The sequence below is a fragment of the Festucalex cinctus genome, chromosome 2 (genome assembly GCF_051991245.1).
Source record: "Festucalex cinctus isolate MCC-2025b chromosome 2, RoL_Fcin_1.0, whole genome shotgun sequence".
Classification (NCBI taxonomy): Eukaryota; Metazoa; Chordata; class Actinopteri; order Syngnathiformes; family Syngnathidae; genus Festucalex; species Festucalex cinctus.
Genome location: NC_135412.1, coordinates 26,649,621 through 26,667,499, shown reverse-complemented (window position 1 = coordinate 26,667,499; position 17,879 = coordinate 26,649,621). Strand labels below are relative to the sequence as shown.

The window sequence follows — 17,879 nt, the reverse complement described above, 5'->3', positions numbered from 1 at the left end:
GCAACCGCCAGACCAGAAGATCACGGGGGTTCACGCTGGAGAGTTGAGTTCATGCGATAACAACCGTGTATATAGTCCTATTTGTAAACAATAGCCACGCTTGTCTGTTGTCACATCGATATGCTTTTTGGACATTATTTCTGGGACTTCAACCATGGCTAAGTATGGTTTGTGTTTAAATAGTGTTATTTTGTCGTGTTTAATTTATTCTGAGCTCGTTTTTTTGTGTTTTAAATGTCCGACTCATGTAGTTAGCTAGCTTCCCTCCCCCCCAAAAAAACGAGTTTGCAAAGGTTTCATTTTGAAATATACCGGATTTACCTTTATGACGACGCCTGACTTCCTGTCCGGCTCGTGTAATTTCTTCAGTTTCATCAAAATCCGCATGCGGAATCCGGGAAAAATGGAAAGCTTGCGGAAACCTTCCGCAGCGCCGCATCCGATCTGCACCAATTAACGTTTATGGCGGCATTCATTAGGATTTTAGCATACGTCATTAAACCTTTTTGGTGGTCAAAGAGTTAAATACAAGAAGTGACAAGCACATCTGATGCCATTAGACCGAAATGTCTGATCATTGTGAATGAGAGTTTAGTTCACATTCTATTTACATTGTTGCCAAATGAATATTGGTTGGCTTCGGATCCAGCACACAGAATGTTACAATTAAATGAAAGATTTTTGTTTCTGGAGTTCTACCATAAGTGACACAAATTAGTAAATGAATAAATTGGCCTCCTCCTTTCACAACGACGAGTTTGCGTGGTGGAGTGTGGAAGCATAAAGCGGAGTACCCATGTGCAAGCAAACTGGTGAGATAAAGTCACTGGACACAGGACAAAACAAGATTGGCTGGAGGAAGCTGATTAGTTGACAGAAGGAACAGGACTCACGAGAACAGGTGGAAACGAAAGCCTAATGAGTTGACGAAACATGAACAAGGGACACAGAACAACATGACAGAACACAAAACTAAAGATCATGACACTCCTTAGATTAGGTTATCACCCAAATCCTAAAGAATGCATATTTAAATTTGTTAGCTTGGAGAAAACAAAACGCTCATCTTTAATTACACTAATGCAGTGCTGTGTTTACCCCCCCCCCCCCAAAAAAAAAAAAGTTACTAAATCCTCTGACAGTATATTTTCCGTTCATGCAGTGACGAGCCAGCACAGTGCTGGCTGCGGAGTGTGAATAATTCAAAATGATGATTAATATTTGAAGGCAAACAGCACGCCGGATGAAAGAGTCATCAGATTGCAGATTCCTTTCATCCTGGTTCCTCCCTCCATCTTTAATAGCGAGAAAAAAAAAAAAAAAAGAGTCAACTTATGGAAACCACTAACTAAGGTGAAGAAACTAAAAGTTTTCTACGCATTTCACTGGAATTGAGATCCTGTCACATGTACAGGCATCAAAGTGGAAGAGTCATGGGTTCAAAAGCAAAATCGAGAGGTAAGACTGTACTCCTAAAAATATAATGGTTTAAGTGGAAGTCAACGTTAAATATTTCTTGACAATATGTTTCATGTGACCTCAGTAGTCTAACCATGACATTTTGATTAATATTACATTTGTGGAATGCGAGCTATGCAGCAAAATCCATCCATTTTATCCATCTGAGGGGGCAGCCATTTTGCCACTTGCTGTCAACTTAAGATGACATCACAGTTGCTCGGGGCTCAGGCACCGACCAATCACAGCTCACCTGTTTTCTGAAGCTGAGCTGTGATTGGTCGTTACAGGAGACCTGAGCAACATTGATGTCATCTTCAGTCGACATAAGTGGCAAAATGGCCGCCCATGAGATGGATAAAAATGTCTGGATTTTGCTGCTTAACTCATATTACATGAACGCAATATGAACCAGAATACCGTATATAGACTGGTCGGGCCGCATAGAACATTTTATTGCCAAAAAATTTTTTTGGGTTGACTTCTACTTTAAGGAGAATCTCCCACTGTTTTTCTTGTTTGGCTTTGGCACCATCTTTTAATTGATGAAAATCTAGTTCCAATAGCCAGTTAATTTAAATGTGTCAAAACAGTGATTCTCAACTGGCGGGTTGGGACCATAAAACATTACTGAGGGTTCTTGGCTTATGATGGTTGCAACATACAATGTTTCATGGTTAAGAATTCCATGCCATGAACTAGTTTGCGCAGTGGCGTAAGAATATGTCAACATGCGAGAAGCGCGCGCAGTTTGCGCGGTATACATATTTATCAAGTGTTTTTTTTTTTTTTTTTTTTTTACACAAATGGTTACTGTGTTAAGGTAGATTGGCAAATGGACTATGCAACAGGGGTCAAAGTTGTTTTTTTTTAATTCATGTTTTTTTTAAAAAAGAGCCTCTGATAGGCACTTGAATGTAAGCACATATATATTTGTTTTTGAGGGCTGTTTTACAACAATGTATTTTCTTTATTGTTGGTGAAAGTGGGTCATGACTTGATGACAATTCCAAAATGTGGGTTTCCAGGTTGACAGCAGTTTAGACCTTCTCTGCTAAAATGCTGTCATATCATAGATCGCCCTCACTGACGTGCCACAGATTTAATTCACAGATGTAAAATGTGGCTTTAAAGCTTGCGCCAAGTGCAAATAGGGAGTTGAGTCACAATCTAATCTGCATGTCGGTTGATTCATTACTCAGTATGATTACACAATCAATCACAGAACTAGATAACCAATGTAATAAGTCATAAATTTGCCCTTCGTGGAGGCCTTTATGAGGAAATGCTTTGACTGAAATGCATCTGCTTCAAACTTGCTGTATATATTCTCCTTTTCTGTCATTCTTCTAACAATACTTGTTGAATGTTAGTTTTTTTCTATTTTGTCTATGTGTTCGTTTGTGGGTTATATCATATTTGTGTGTGGCGGTATTGAATATTGCTGTGTTCATTTTCTGTCCACATCTGATCTTCTGGTCTACCAACACTGTACTACTCCGATTTGATTTATCAGTCCAAACACTGGAGACGATTACAATCGCATGTTTTTATACCAAACTTCTGTGTAGAAACAGATGGGCAAACAACTGTCTGTCCGTCCGTCCATCCATCCATCCATCCATCCATCCATCCATCCATCCATCCATCCATCCATCCATCCATCTTCTACCGGTTATCCAGGGTCGGGTTGCGGGTGCAGCAGCTTCAGCAGGGAAGCCCAGACTTCTCCCCATCCACTTTATTTAGCTCCTCCGTCACAATCCCAAGGTGTTCCCAGGCCAGCCAAGATACAGAGTCTCTCCAGCGAGTCCTGGCTCGTCCCTGGGGCCACCCACCAGTGGGACATGCCCAGAACAGCTCCCCAGGGAGGCGTCCAGGAGGCATCCGAACCAGATGCCCGAGCCACCTCAACTGTTTCTTCTCAATAGAAGCAGCAGCTTGACACTGACTCCCTCCCGGATGAGCGAGCTTCTCACCCTATCTCTAAGGAAGAGCCTGAACAGCCTACGGAGGAAACTCGTTTCGGCCGCTTGTATCCGGGATCTTGTTCTTTCGGTCACAACCCACAGCTTGCGACCATAGGTGAGGGTAGGACCGTAGATCGAACGGTAAATCGAGACCTTCGCCTTTCGACTCAGTTCCTTCTTCACCACAACGGACCGATACAGAGTCCGCATCAGCAGACGCTGCACCGATCCACCTGTCGATCTCCCGCTCCATCCTGCCCTCACTCGTGAACAAGACCCCAAGATACTTAGGGCAGGATCTCAACCTCGACTCGGAGTGGGCACGCCACCCTTTTCCGACTTAGGACCATGGTTTCGGATTTGGAGGTGCTGATCTTCATCCCAACCGCTTCACACTTGGCTGCGAGCCGCTCCAGTGAGAGTTGGAGATCACGGCTTGAAGAAGCCAACAGCACCAAATCATCTGCAAAAAGCAGAGATGCAAATTTGACGCCACCAAACCGCACCCCCTTGGCTGTGCCTAGAAATTCTGTCCATAAAAGTTATGAACAGAATCAGTAATCCGAAATGTCTAATTGGTGTAGAATCCTCGTAGCCCGTAGGCCATATCTTATTTTGAAAGACTTGTTCAGAACCATCAAAAAGCCCAAAACGGGTCACAGTACTGACTACGGGTTAAAAAAAAAAAAAGGCAAATGTTAATTATCACGCCAGACAGTCTGTTCATGCCAATGTTCACGCCAATCTTCAGTTTGTGGATGTGGATTGAACAAAACCTCTCCAATGGTTACTGTTTGAACTTGTGCGCACTTGATCCATCATTCACATTAATAACAATTGAAAAGGTCCAAGTCAGTCCAGTGACACCAGCCTGGACTGGCTGGTTTAGAGTGATGCTTTCAATGAATTCCAAAGCTGTAAGGTCTGATTAAAGTGCCCCTTCTCCCCACACTCCAACTACAAACAGCAGATCACGTACCTTTGTGAATTTTAATGCAGTACCACCATCATTCTTCTACTTGTCATGCAGGCTAACTGAAAGTGTTGATGTCTTTGTGTGTGTGTCTTAAGATACACTAAGATGAAGACTGCCACCAACATCTACATCTTCAATCTGGCTTTAGCTGACTCTTTATTCCTGGCCACTTTGCCATTCCAGGTGAGCCCTTGATCAATTATATTTTTTGGGGTCAAAAACCAACAATTTAGAGTGAAGAGTTGAGCCTATAAGGTTGCACTCACACATTTCACTCCAGATCAACCTCTGATTAGTATGTATTTTTTGTGTTTAGAAAAAAAAAAAGATTGATAGCAATCCCTTTTATTGAAATGAAAAAGACACTAATAGATGTCCCGTCGTGGCTGTGAACAGTCATCTACGGTCTGTACTGCGACAAGTATAGTGTTAAGTGAGCCGACTGACCAGTTTTCCGAGGGTTTGAGCCATCATTCAGCTAATTTTTTATTTGACTTGCAAGTAAAATTTTGAGATACAAGTGCTATGGTGGCAGTGAGCTCAACTAAAAGTCACTTAATAATGAGCAGCAGTTTAGCAGATAGCAACTTTGCCTTCGGAAAGACGTGCACAACAGAAGGAACGACACAATGTCATTGAGTTGAAGCAAAAAAAAAAACAAAATGTGGCAATAAATTATTGATGTGATTTAGTTACAGTTTATTTAATTATTATTATTAAAAAACACATTACCTAATACTTGAAATTGCCCATCTGTCCAAAATAAACTGCTCATTTTATTCTTTACTGATTTTCAGTTTGTCTCATTGGGTCAACAACCATGGAAATTATTATTATTATTATTATTATTATTATTATTATTCTGCGATTGGCTGCCAACCAGTTCAGGGTGTACCCGCCTACTGCCCGAAGCCAGCTGGGATAGGCTCCAGCACCCACCCTTGTGAGGACCAAGCGGTTAAGAAAATGTATGTATGTATGTATTATTATTATTATTATTATTATTATTATTATCTAATGTATTTCAACACTGTACTTGTTGATGTGTAATGAATATATATTTTAGGCCCCATCCCAAATTATTCATCCACCAAGTTGTATGTGCAATCTCGTTCACAAAGACAATCAATCAATGACCTCAAACTCTATTTTCTGAAAAGTCATCAGGGCCAAATGACTATTTACATTTTTAATTAATGTGTAAATGAAGTCTAATCAGCGTAAGGATCAATTAACAGCGTGAGAGAAAGGTGAAGCGCTTTCACGCTCCACTTGACAGAATCATGAACTCTCGATGGAAGCGCTTGAGTGTGGACGGGAGCTGCACATCCTCATTGTTTTCATTTGGCAACGTTTCCAGGGCACCGACGTGTTCCTGGGCTTCTGGCCGTTTGGAAACGCCTTGTGCAAGGCGGTGGTGTCCATCGACTATTACAACATGTTCACCAGCACCTTCACGCTGACGGTGATGAGCATGGACAGGTATGTGGCTGTCTGCCACCCCGTCAAAGCTCTGGACATGAGGACGCCTCACAAGGCCAAGGTAAAATGTGCACTGAGCAAACCAGCACAACAGAATATAAACATGGGATGTTTATATGGGATGGGACTGTGAGTGATGAAACACCAGGCTGGATTTACACTGTAATTCAGATTTTTTATTTATTTTTATTTTTTTTGTAGATATGCATGAAAAGAAAAATCTGATATTCTCCGATCACATGGTCGGTTCTGTTTTTCATCCTTTAGAATATATATTTTTTCCCTTTTGATACAGATCAAAGATTCATATGTTGCTCCATCCATTGTGTTGTTTGTGTAATTACCTGAGTGTGAGTCTAACTTCCTGTTCCTGACGGCGCTCTCCAGGGGTACAACGCCATCAGCCTCGTTCAGACAACCTAGCGGGGGCGGCTTTCATTGGCCTATCTGGCAATTAGAATGGAGTCCTCTGCCAGCTACTTGCAAACTAATTACTTGTCATTTTTGTTCAGGTGGTGAATATCTGTGTGTGGGTGTTGGCTTCAGCCTTTGGAGTTCCGGCCATGGTGATGGGGAACGTTGAGCAAGAGCATAACAGTGAGTAACTACATGCATGCTGTATTTTCCATATTCACATGTGAGCTGGTATATATTCATCCATCCATCCATCCATTTACTACCGCTTACCGGTCGGGTCGCGGGGGCAGCAGCTTTAGGAGGGAAACCCAGACTTCCCTCTCCCCAGCCACTTCAACCAGCTCCTCCGGCGGGATCCCAAGGCGTTCCCAGGCCAGCCGAGAAACATAGTCTCTCCAGCGTGTCCTGGGTCGACCCCGGGGCCTCCCGCCGGTGGGACATGCCCGGAACACCTCCCCAGGGAGGCGTCCAGGAGGCATCCGAACCAGATGCCCGAGCCACCTCAGCTGGCTCCTCTCAACGCGGAGGAGCAGCGGCTCGACTCTCAGTCCCTCCCGGATGACCGAGCTTCTCACCCTATCTCTAAGGGAGAGCCCGGACACCCTGCGGAGGAAACTCATTTCGGCCTCTTGTATCCGGGATCTCGTTCTTTCGGTCACGACCCACAGCTCGTGACCATAGATGAGGGTTGGAACGTAGATCGACCGGTAAATCGAGAGCTTCGCCTTTTGGCTCAGCTCTTTCTTCACCACGACGGACCGATACAGAGTCCGCATCACTGCAGACGCTGCACCGATCCGCCTGTCGATCTCCCGCTCCATCCTACCCTCACTCGTGAACAAGACCCCAAGATACTTGAACTCCTCCACTTGGGGCAAGATCTCATCCCCGACCCGGAGATGACACGCCACCCTTTTCCGACTGAGGACCATGGTCTCGGATTTGGAGGTGCTGATCTTCATCCCAACCGCTTCACATTCGGCTGCGAACCGCTCCAGTGAGAGTTGGAGATCCCAGCTTGATGAAGCCAACAGCACCACATCATCTGCAAAAAGCAGAGATGCAATACTGAGGCCATCAAACCGGAACCCCTCAACGCCTCGGCTGCGCCTAGAAATTCTGTCCATAAAAATTATGAACAGAATCGGTGACAAAGGGCAACCTTGGCGGAGTCCAACCCTCACTGGAAACGAATCCGACTTACTGCCGGCAATGCGGACCAGACTCTGGCAACGGTCGTACAGGGACCGAACAGCCCGTATCAGGGGGCCCGGTACCCCGTACTCCCGAAGCACCCCCCACAGGACTCCCCGAGGGACACGGTCGAACGCCTTCTCCAAATCCACAAAACACATGTGGACTGGTTGAGCGAACTCCCACGCACCCTCGAGGACCCTGCCGAGGGTGTAGAGCTGGTCCACTGTTCCACGGCCAGGACGAAAACCACACTGCTCCTCCTGAATCCGAGATTCGACTTCCTGACGGACCCTCCTCTCCAGCACCCCAGAATAGACCTTACCAGGGAGGCTGAGGAGTGTGATCCCTCTGTAGTTGGAACACACCCTCCGGTCCCCCTTCTTAAAAAGGGGGACCACCACCCCGGTCTGCCAATCCAATCCAATCCAATCTGCCAATGGTATATATTCATCTCTGCTTAATATGCAAAAGAATACGCAATGGCAAAACAGTGCCACACAGCATTTATTTTTCATTATCCAATACTGAAGAAGGTTCAAGGGAACAAAAAGGCTCAAAGCTATGTTTCAGTAGGACCCTGCGGAGCTGCAGTGAGCATCAACTTGTTCCCAAATGTGCTTCTCTCGCTTTTTTTTTTACAGCTTTTATGGCACGGCATCTCACTAATGTGCTCGACACATGTGATTTATGATCAATCAAGTTATTTGCCGGCAAAGTGACTCGTCATGGTGGATGTTATGAATTCACACACTGTGGCAGTTAGACAACATCTGGCACATTTGTATCATTTGCAAAACTGAGTAACATCTCATATTTCTATTTTGGGTGTGTTGGATGGCATTTATGGCATTTATTTACTTAACTGCATTAAGTAGCAGGTGTTAATTTGTAAGTGAAGGCTTTATTTTTACAGATGTTTGAGTAAAGGTGGACCACATTGATTGGACCACAGAGAATTGATTATGTAACTTCTGCACATTACCAATTGTGCTTTATCATTAGTTCAGTCATGCTATGCAGGTGGCGGTGGAACAAATTGTTCTCTACTTAAAGCAGGGGTGGGTGGCGAGATCCGGTCCTCGAGGGCCGCAGTCCTGCAGTTTTTGGATATTTCTCTTCTTCAACACAGCTGATTCATATTCAGCTCATCAGCAAGCTCTGCAGAAGCCTGATAACGACCCTGTTAATTGGAATCAGCTGCACTTCGAGTAGGGAAAGCTATAAAACCTGCAGGACTCCGGCCCTCGAGGACCGCAGTTTGCCACCCCTGACTTAAAGGAACGCAAGTCTTGTGAAAAACTAACCAGCTATTCTGCGAAATCGTTAATTACAACTCTTCCTCGAAAAAATTGTCAATTGATGTTGCGCGATTATGATTTTATAGTACTTTTTATGAATAATTTTGCATTAAGTACAGTATCGGCCATTTTGGACAGCCACGTAATCATCGTGACGTATCACGTGCGATGAACACGGATAGAATATAAGGCCACTAAGATTGAATGTGAATTGAATTTAGTGGATATAAATACTCATTGTTCCTTATCTTCTGCACACATATGCACATATTACACAAATACCAACAAAATTAGCCGATGCTAAACGATTAGCATTAGCCCTGAATAAACTCAAATCACTTACTTACTGTGCTTTTCCAGAAAATCACTTCATAGTCCTATATGAAAAATCCAATTTGATCAAAAATATTAATGCACTTAAATAGCGTTTTAGCTTCATCATATGCTTACTAAAGCCTGACATATTCACTTGTCTCGTTCAAACGTTGTCGAAGCCGGCAATGGCCATTGATGCAGCATAATAACCACAGAAATGTTTTTCAAATAATTTACTTCATGCTCCGTCACCCAGATGTTTTTCTTTGGTTCCGTTCCATTTTAAATCCATGGCTACTCACTGTTGTAGCTTTGTACTTGACAATGCTACTAGCGAATGCTAACCTAGCCAACAGTTTTGCTAAGTGAGTTTGTTTCTAAGGTCCACCAGCGTCCATGTTTTCAAACTCCCTTGTGTCTGTTGTCAAGTGCATTGTGGCCAACTGGGTCAATTTGACTCTGTTATGGGGTATATGCCATGGAGGATGCATCACTTCCAACTTCGGGGTTTCACACATTAGCGCTGTTGCCGGTTGCTGTTTGCGACGCGTGGGCCGAGTCCCGTTGCTTGCGCTTCCAACATTGAGACCCAGCCGGCTCATAGCAAGTCGAAGTTAGGGACCGTCTGCAAGTTGTGTGTTACAGAGGCTCAAATTGGTTAACCTGGAAATTTAAGTTGTGAGCGGTCCATAACCTGGACGGTAAACATCTGGGTGATTTTTACTCTGTCAGGCCAGTGCTAAACACACTTTAGCTCACATTAGGAGAGGCCACCTCTATACCTCACCCCTACTCGGAATGACATGGAACCTGACATGCTGAGGATTTTACTCTGATCAGAATTGGCACAGTATTGGGGATAGAAGACGTCTTTTTCTTGCCCACTACGTCAGCAAACTCCCATTCAAAAGTTCTTGGTCTTACACCAGAGGTTGGAACAGTATCAATCAAACTTTATTTATACAGTATTTTTCAGACATTAAATTCAACTCAAAGTACTTTACACAGATTAATATAGATACGAAGAGACACACACACACACACACACAGCACCTTTATCTTCATTGTTGTGCATAGATTGCGGATTGTTTTTGTCGCTGCTCCTGTTTAATGACTCTTGTATGTTACAAATGGAGTTATTGTAGGCTGAAATGCTGACATTTTCGGCAAACATAAATGACGGTGGTTCATTTTGTAGTCCATGCATTCATCGCCCTTCTCCTCACTTGCTCCACAGGTGAGCTGGAGCCTTTCTCAAAGTGTAGACTTCCGCCATGTTTTATATAAAATTGCTTATGTGCAGTCATGTGACTGTCTGGCTCCATTGGATTGGTGAAACAGAGTCAAGTGACACAAATTCTTCCAGAACCAAAACACAAGTAATGAGTACTGTGCAACGGGATTAATGTAATGAGACAAAGGCTGAGTTCATATTTGCCAGGTTGGGTTCAATTCAAACCTACTCCAGTGCAATTGCTCTGATAGTGTGGTTCATTTGGTCAAGTGTGAACGTAATCATCTGCAATCATGTGCATGAGTCATTGTGAGTCTTCAGTTAATGTAAGCACAACAATGTTGGATATGTTGGATCACAAAAATAAATAAAAAAACAACAACAAAAAACAGATGTACACCTGCAGTGAATATACAGCCTGAGAAGACTGAGGAGCAAATAAGCAAGCAATATCAAAACACTCAGATGAGTGCTGTTGATGAGTCATGCCTCATAAACACTCATGTAATAAGTTTCCACATGTGACACTTTAATCTGGAGTCAGTTTATCTCTTCTTTGATTGCCTCTAAAAGCAGTTGTACAGTTCAATCACGTCAGCCGCAACGGTTTTAGTGGCGCACCCACCTTGATGCTCCGGTGAACTCCATTTCATTTAATGAGATGTCTATTAGCCCAACACACAATCGCTCCACTCCAGTTAAACTTTACTGCCGCTGCCGGTGCTCTGCCACCACCACAGAGTCACACTCCAAGGATCATCAGTGTGAACATTTTGCAATTGTTTGTTTTCCTTTTGTCACTTCCTGGATATTCTTCTCACTTGTAACTCAGGTTTCAGCCTTTCTATGTTTGGTTCACAAAAAGCAGGACCATTAACATAAGAGCTCGTCGCCCCCGGCCCCACCAGGGGCCTCAATTATAAAGCTTGCGTACGATCAAAATGAGGCCAAAACTCTACGTACGAACATTTCTGCGCTAAAGGTGGTATTTATAGAAAACAAACGATGAAACTTTACGCACCGCCACGTCAAGTCTGGACCTACCGTACGCAATCCGCACATTCTGCAGACATGGGAAAACAGCGACACAGTCATCTTTGTGGCACATTTTTATTTCTCAAACTCCATGCATGTTGGATGTTGGGTTACATTAATGTTTGTTTTGCAGACTTGCTCCGATGTCACGAGCACGCAGCGGGGCGGAACGCTGCATGCAAATGAACATTTTAAACATTTTAAACGCCCGTCTTCTCTCATTGATCACCTATCATGAAAAAGCGTCATGCAACAAATCACTTTAGTGACAAATAATGTGGACGCATACTGCACGAATTACATCATCACACCGCGCAACAATATGCGCCTATAGTAACGTCACCCTCCCGCCGCGCAATTGCCATTAAAGGCTAAATAAAACTATATTGACACAATACAATAAAAAAAAAAAAATGAATTTTTTTTTTGAAAATACAGTCTGGTACAAGCATATTTGCTATGAAGATAGGGTTTTGTCATGCAAATAAATAAATAAATATAAGAAAGAAATGCGCATGTCAATAAAGTCTATCATAAACGTTCACAATGCGATCCACGCAGCCGTGATTCTGGATGAAGATCCATAAGCAACACATTGGGAATATTAACAACAATAATAGGGCGGTCTATTGATCACCTAATTTTGAGACAATTTAGTATATTAGTAAAATCTGAGTAAAGACAATAAAAGTGGTCCAATTATTTTTTTTATGCGACCTTTATATCAGAGCAAGTTATTATGATTATGATTATTTCTTTCCTTTTATTATTATTATTATTATTATTATTATTATTATTATTATTATTATTGTTATTATTATTATTATTAGTAGTAGTAGTAGTAGTATTTATTTCCTGAACAAAAAAAAACAAAAAACAAATCTGCCACTGTGTGCCCTGCGGTGACATTATGGGCTCTTTGCACAGCTCGACTACTTCCTGAACTGAATATCACGTTTTTGTTTCCTGTCTTTCATGAGTGGACAAACTGATTAATCCAGGTGTGTCTGGCCAATGTTGTTGTAGTTACTGAGATCAGGCACACCTGGATTAATCAGTTTGTCCACTCATGAAAGACAGGAAATGAAGGACTGGTGTTGATTTTAGGAAGTAGTGGATTTGTGCAAAGAGCCCATTGCAACTCGTCCTGCTTGCTTTTATTGGCCTTCCGTGACTCGACCTCTTCAATGAGGGTTTCAATGTACATCTTCTTTTTAAATCTTTTTATTTATTTATTTTTTATTTTTTTAATAGGACCTATAATTCATACAAAAATTATACATACATCATGGTGAATGTAGCCTTCTTTCTTGCCTTTCATTGACCGTCCAAATTGTTTTGATTTGATATTTGTCAACACGTGCTGCTTATTAATACGCAGATTAGTTGATTTCTGTTGCCAAATATGGGGTGAAATAGGCGGACTTGGGACGGGGAACTTTGTGGAATCTGCTGCGCACGCCGGTTGAGATCGTGTGGCATTTATAAAGGGAACTTGCGTGCAGATATGCGTATGTGTCTACGTATTGTTTTATAAATCTATTAAAAAAAATTCTGCGTACGTGAGTTTTGAGTTTCGTTTGTACGTACTTTTTTTGCGCAGGTTTTATAAATGAGGCCCCTGGATTGGATGACTTGCCGTCATTGATGAAACCATGAATTCTGCTCTTAACCAGAAAATTCTGAGGGAGAATGTTCGGCCATCAGATCATGACCTCATTTGATTTCCGCACCGCGACAACAATCATCAGCAAGTAAACTTCTGAATGGCTTAGAAAACAAAATTAAGGATTTTGGAGTGGCCTAGTCAAAGTCCAGACTTAGAATATGATTGAAAAGCTCTGGCATAACCTTTAAAAAGCTTCACGCTTGGAAACCCTCCAGTGTTGCTGAATTAAAGCAATTCTGCAAGGAAGAGTGGGCCAAAATATCTCCACAGAGATGTGAAGAATCATTGCCAGTTATAAAAAAATTAATTAATTAATTAGAAAAAAAAAAAAAAAGAGTTTGGTTGTTGCTGTTGAGGGTGGCCCAACCCGTTATCAGGATTTTCACCATATAAGTTTGGATTTTTTTTTCCTCTTTAAATACTAAAAACCTGTTTGCTTATGGGAAACATTTAAGTAAGTCTGACAAACAAACAAACAAAAAAAAAAAAAAAAAAAAAAAAAGTGTAACTCAGGAATGGGCCAACACTTTTTCCACATCTAAGCAACTGCCGTATGGACACAGACATTGCACTCATCAAACCTGCATGTCATCAAGTAAAAAACATGAAAAACATCACAATTATGTGACAATTGAGACAGCATGAAAATCAATGGCAGATGATGGAGAAGTCGGGAAAAAAAGAAGAAACTGTAGAACTGATCGTTGCAGGGCATATCACGAAAAGTAATTTTCTGAATAGCAAGACGTCACTCATCTAACTACGTACATTCCTTTTATGATTGTGATCAATTTTGTTTTATTTTTATTTTGAATGTGAATGGTTATCAAAAGGTGAATATATTTACAAAAAATTCACCAATGCCAACAAAATTTATTTGTTCCATAAAAAGACAAAAACAACAAACACGCACACACACGCACACACTCAATATTAGCAATGCATATGCTAGCTCGTCCATCTGAGTCCACGAGTGCCTTTTCCAGTTAAGGGAATTGAACCTGTGGTCAAACAGCTCCAAGCCTTAATCCCAACCACATGGCCACCCATGGCGGCCTCACTGATGCATTTACAAGTATTTTAAAAGGCTTCCAAAGTAGATTGAGCGTGTTTATTTGTGTGTGCGTGCACATGTTGTTGTTAGTGGCGTTATGCTGCTCTCCATGAGACCCAATAGCTTCCCCAGAGGAGGTCAAGTTTTGCCAGCTGGCCTGCTGACAGAATGGCGGGCCGCCCGTAATCCTGTGGTCACGCCACCTGCCGAACGCTCTTGACGTTATTGACTCATTTAACATTAATCCACATCATCAACTTTTAAAAAAATCTTATTAGATATTTTAGAAAAACTATTCCCTAGTGAATTGTCTTGTCAGGGTGTTTGCCTCTCTGAGCTGATTGGTTTCCCCCTCTGACGCTAATCAAAGCCAGCGAATGTGTGGCAGGCAACTTTTGAGTAACTCGTGTGCTAAACTAAACAAACTTCAAAATTAGAGTCAGTCAACCCCATGTTTTTGTTATTGTTGGCAAATACAAGATGGAAATTGTAGTACTGCCAGCAAGTCAAGCGAGTAATGACCAGTCATGGTCCTGTTGCGTCACCATGCAGTGGCTGTTACCATGGCAACTACAGCTCGCCTAACTTTCAAAAGCATATTGCTTGTTATGACAGAGACCTTGCTGTACTCCAGCTTTATCTGTAAGGGTACCTTATGTTTCATTCAGTAAGAAAATTTTTTTTATTTAAAGGTGTTGGCTTTTAACATCTACATGACTGAAGTCTAAATTGAATGTACTAAGCCAGGAATTCCCTTACTATGGTTCTTCTGCGGCCTATTATAACATAGCACAATGCTAAATGTCTTTGTTTTGTTGGAAAGTCAGTCCTAAGTTATGAAATTGACGCCACTGAAGGCCAAACAGGATTTGTTGTATTTGTTGTTGTTTTTTGGCTGGGGGTTTTTGTTATTCATTGTGAAACTAATGACAGAGAAATTTTAGCCTGCGAGCAGGTGCGCCAACACAGATCCAAAAGTCGTTGGTCACTTGTTGCTTGGCAGAATTTGTGGACTTTGTCTCCAAGCTCATTAAGAAAATGGTCGAGTGCAACGTCGCCCCCACGGGGCAGAGGAAAAGAGGAAAGTAAAGCAGTATTCATACATGTCAATTTTTAAAAACGGTATTATATTTCTGGAAGGCAGTTTTCTCACCACAGCGCCATCTGCTGGATCTGTTAAGATACTGACCTAATCACCAGTACAGCAAAAATGTCAATCAGTTGTATTGCAACTATAGGATTATTACAATTTATGATTATTGATTTAATTAATCAATGAATCGAATGAATTTACATCACTGTTAAACAACAGAAACATTCTTTCAAATGGACAGTGCAGAAAACACAAACATAAATTAATTAGCCAGATATCAAGATAATTCGTCTGATTTTATGAAGTACGACAGAAATCTGAGAACATTTGCTACTGAATGGCTGAACTTCTAAACATTTAAGAACAGGCCCACTAAATGATTAATCGATTATCAAAATAGTCATAGATTAATTAATCGATTGAATGTTGATTCATCAATTGATTGTTGCACCTCTAATTCCAACTCAACATTTTTAGTGCATTGTTGTGCAACAGTGGAATGAATGTTGACGAAAGAATTTGTGGTTCTGCATCGATCCAGTTTAAGCCTGCAGCAATCTTGACAGGTTTTATTATTGGACTCCAGCAATTCTCTTCCTTTCACCAGGTCTGTTTTTCTTTATCTTTTTTTTTTGTACGCTTTGTCCTTTCTTCATTTCATTTCTGCATCACTTCATCCCATTTTTATCTTCCTTTTTATGCCGTAGCTTCATTCCCGCTCTCCTGCTTCGTGTCTTAATCCATTCTCCTTTTTTATCCCTTACTTTCCTTCCTCTTTCTCATTCATCAATTCTTTCCCCCTTTTCCTTAATCATTTCAACTCCCCCCGTCCTGCTCTTTCTTCTATATTTCTCGCCTACAAACCTATTCTCCTCTTTTCATTTATTATTCTTTAGTTCATAACTTCTCTTCCCTTTTCCTGTCATTGGTCCCCAAATGTATTCTTATTTCATTTGATCTTCATTTGATTCATTTTTTTTTTTTCTGTCAGAATCTCCGCTGATCACTTTTCATTTGGATATGATTGAATTATTATTCAATTCATTTCCTTTCAAGTCTACTCAGACATTTATCATCTCACTCATTTCAGGATAAAATAATTCTTCAATCATTTTGTCTCTTTGGGCTCTATAGTCATGCTCAGTGCAAGTTTAGCACCATGTGCATAGGTGGACTTTCCTTTGTTTTGCTATTTTTGCCCTTAGGAGAGCAGTTAGAAGCGTAGAATTTGCGCCGTTGTGGGCGTGAACACAGCTGACTACCTTTGCGGCCAATGAAAGTGGCTCCCTTCATCCATCCATCCATCCATCCATCCATCCATCCATCCATTTTCTGAACCGCTTGCTCCTCACAAGGGTCACGGCGCCTATCTCAGCTGGCTATGTGCAGTAGTCGGGGTACACCCTGAACTGGTCGCCAGCCAATCGCAGGGCACACAGAGACAAACCATCCATACTCACAAGCACACCTAGGCACAATTCGGAGCACCCAATTAACCTGCCATGCATGTCTTTGGGATGTGGGAGGAGACCGGAGTACCCGGAGAAGACCCACGTGGGCACGGGGAGAACATGCAAACTCCACCCAGGAAGGACGGAGCCTGGACTCGCAACCGAGTCCTCAGAACTGGGAGGCGGACGTGCTAACCACTCACCCACCGTGCTGCCCGTGGCTCCGTTCCTTCATTTTGAACTCAGGGAGAAAGAGATGCAAAGAAAATCGAAGCAAGCAAAGTATGTTTACAAGAAAGTGCAAGCAGACCACCATGGGTGGACGATGTAAAGTTAGCCAGTGCGATCACACTCACAAGTGTTGAGTTCAGTCAATAAACCACTCATTTTGTTAGTTTGATCTCATGTTGACCTTTCTTTTATTTGGCAAAAATAATTTGAAATTAAAATTAACACGGCGGCACGGTAGTCAAGTGGTTAGCACGTCTGCTTCCCAGTTCTGAGGTCTCCGGTTCGAGTCCAGGCTCGGACCTTCCTGGGTGGAGTTTGCATGTTCTCCCCGTGCCCGCGTGGGTCTTCTCCGGGTACTCCGGTCTCCTCCCACATTCCAAAGACATGCATGGCAGGTTAATTGGGCGCTCCGAATTGTCCCTAGGTGTGCGTGTGAGTGTGGATGGTTGTTCGTCTCTGTGTGCCCTGCGATTGGCTGGCAACCAGTCCAGGGTGTCCCCCGCCTACTGCCCAGAGCCAGCTGTGATAGGCGCCAGCAGCCCCCGCGACCCTTGTGAGGAATAAGCGGTCAAGAAAATGGATGGATGGATAAAATCAACACAGTTTGCAACTTAAAAAAAACACCTTAAAAACACCTTACATCTGTCGTGTTAGTGTTGTCGTGACGTGTCGGCGGGTCTTCTTATCCGGACATTTGACAAGAAGCAATATGCAGTAATTGGGGTGAACAGCCGTGACTGGGGACACCTGTTCAGTTGAGTTGAGTAATAGAAGCTTGTACCGATCCATGAATAAGAAATGTGTTGGCAGTGACATTACCTTGTTTGCTTGCACCCATTCAGTTGCATGCACTGAGTCTGAAACATTACCATAATGCGGTTATTATAGAAACATACTTAATGACAAACATGATGTTTATCACTGCTCATATGCACACAATATACAGTGTGATTAAATATTTAGAAAATTAGTTCTATAATGAATCAGTTTTGAGTTATA

The 17,879-nt window shown here is 42.2% G+C and overlaps 1 protein-coding gene across 1 annotated transcript in view; it reads left to right on the top strand.

Moving 5' to 3' along the window:
• oprl1 (opiate receptor-like 1) overlaps positions 1–17,879 on the top strand; it is a 50,760-nt gene that overhangs the window by 24,930 nt on the left and 7,951 nt on the right. The window contains exons 3-5 of the mRNA XM_077514065.1: positions 4,500–4,587; positions 5,765–5,947; positions 6,399–6,483. Coding sequence (XP_077370191.1) covers positions 4,500–4,587; positions 5,765–5,947; positions 6,399–6,483 — 356 coding nt within the window. The remainder of the gene's footprint in view (positions 1–4,499; positions 4,588–5,764; positions 5,948–6,398; positions 6,484–17,879) is intronic.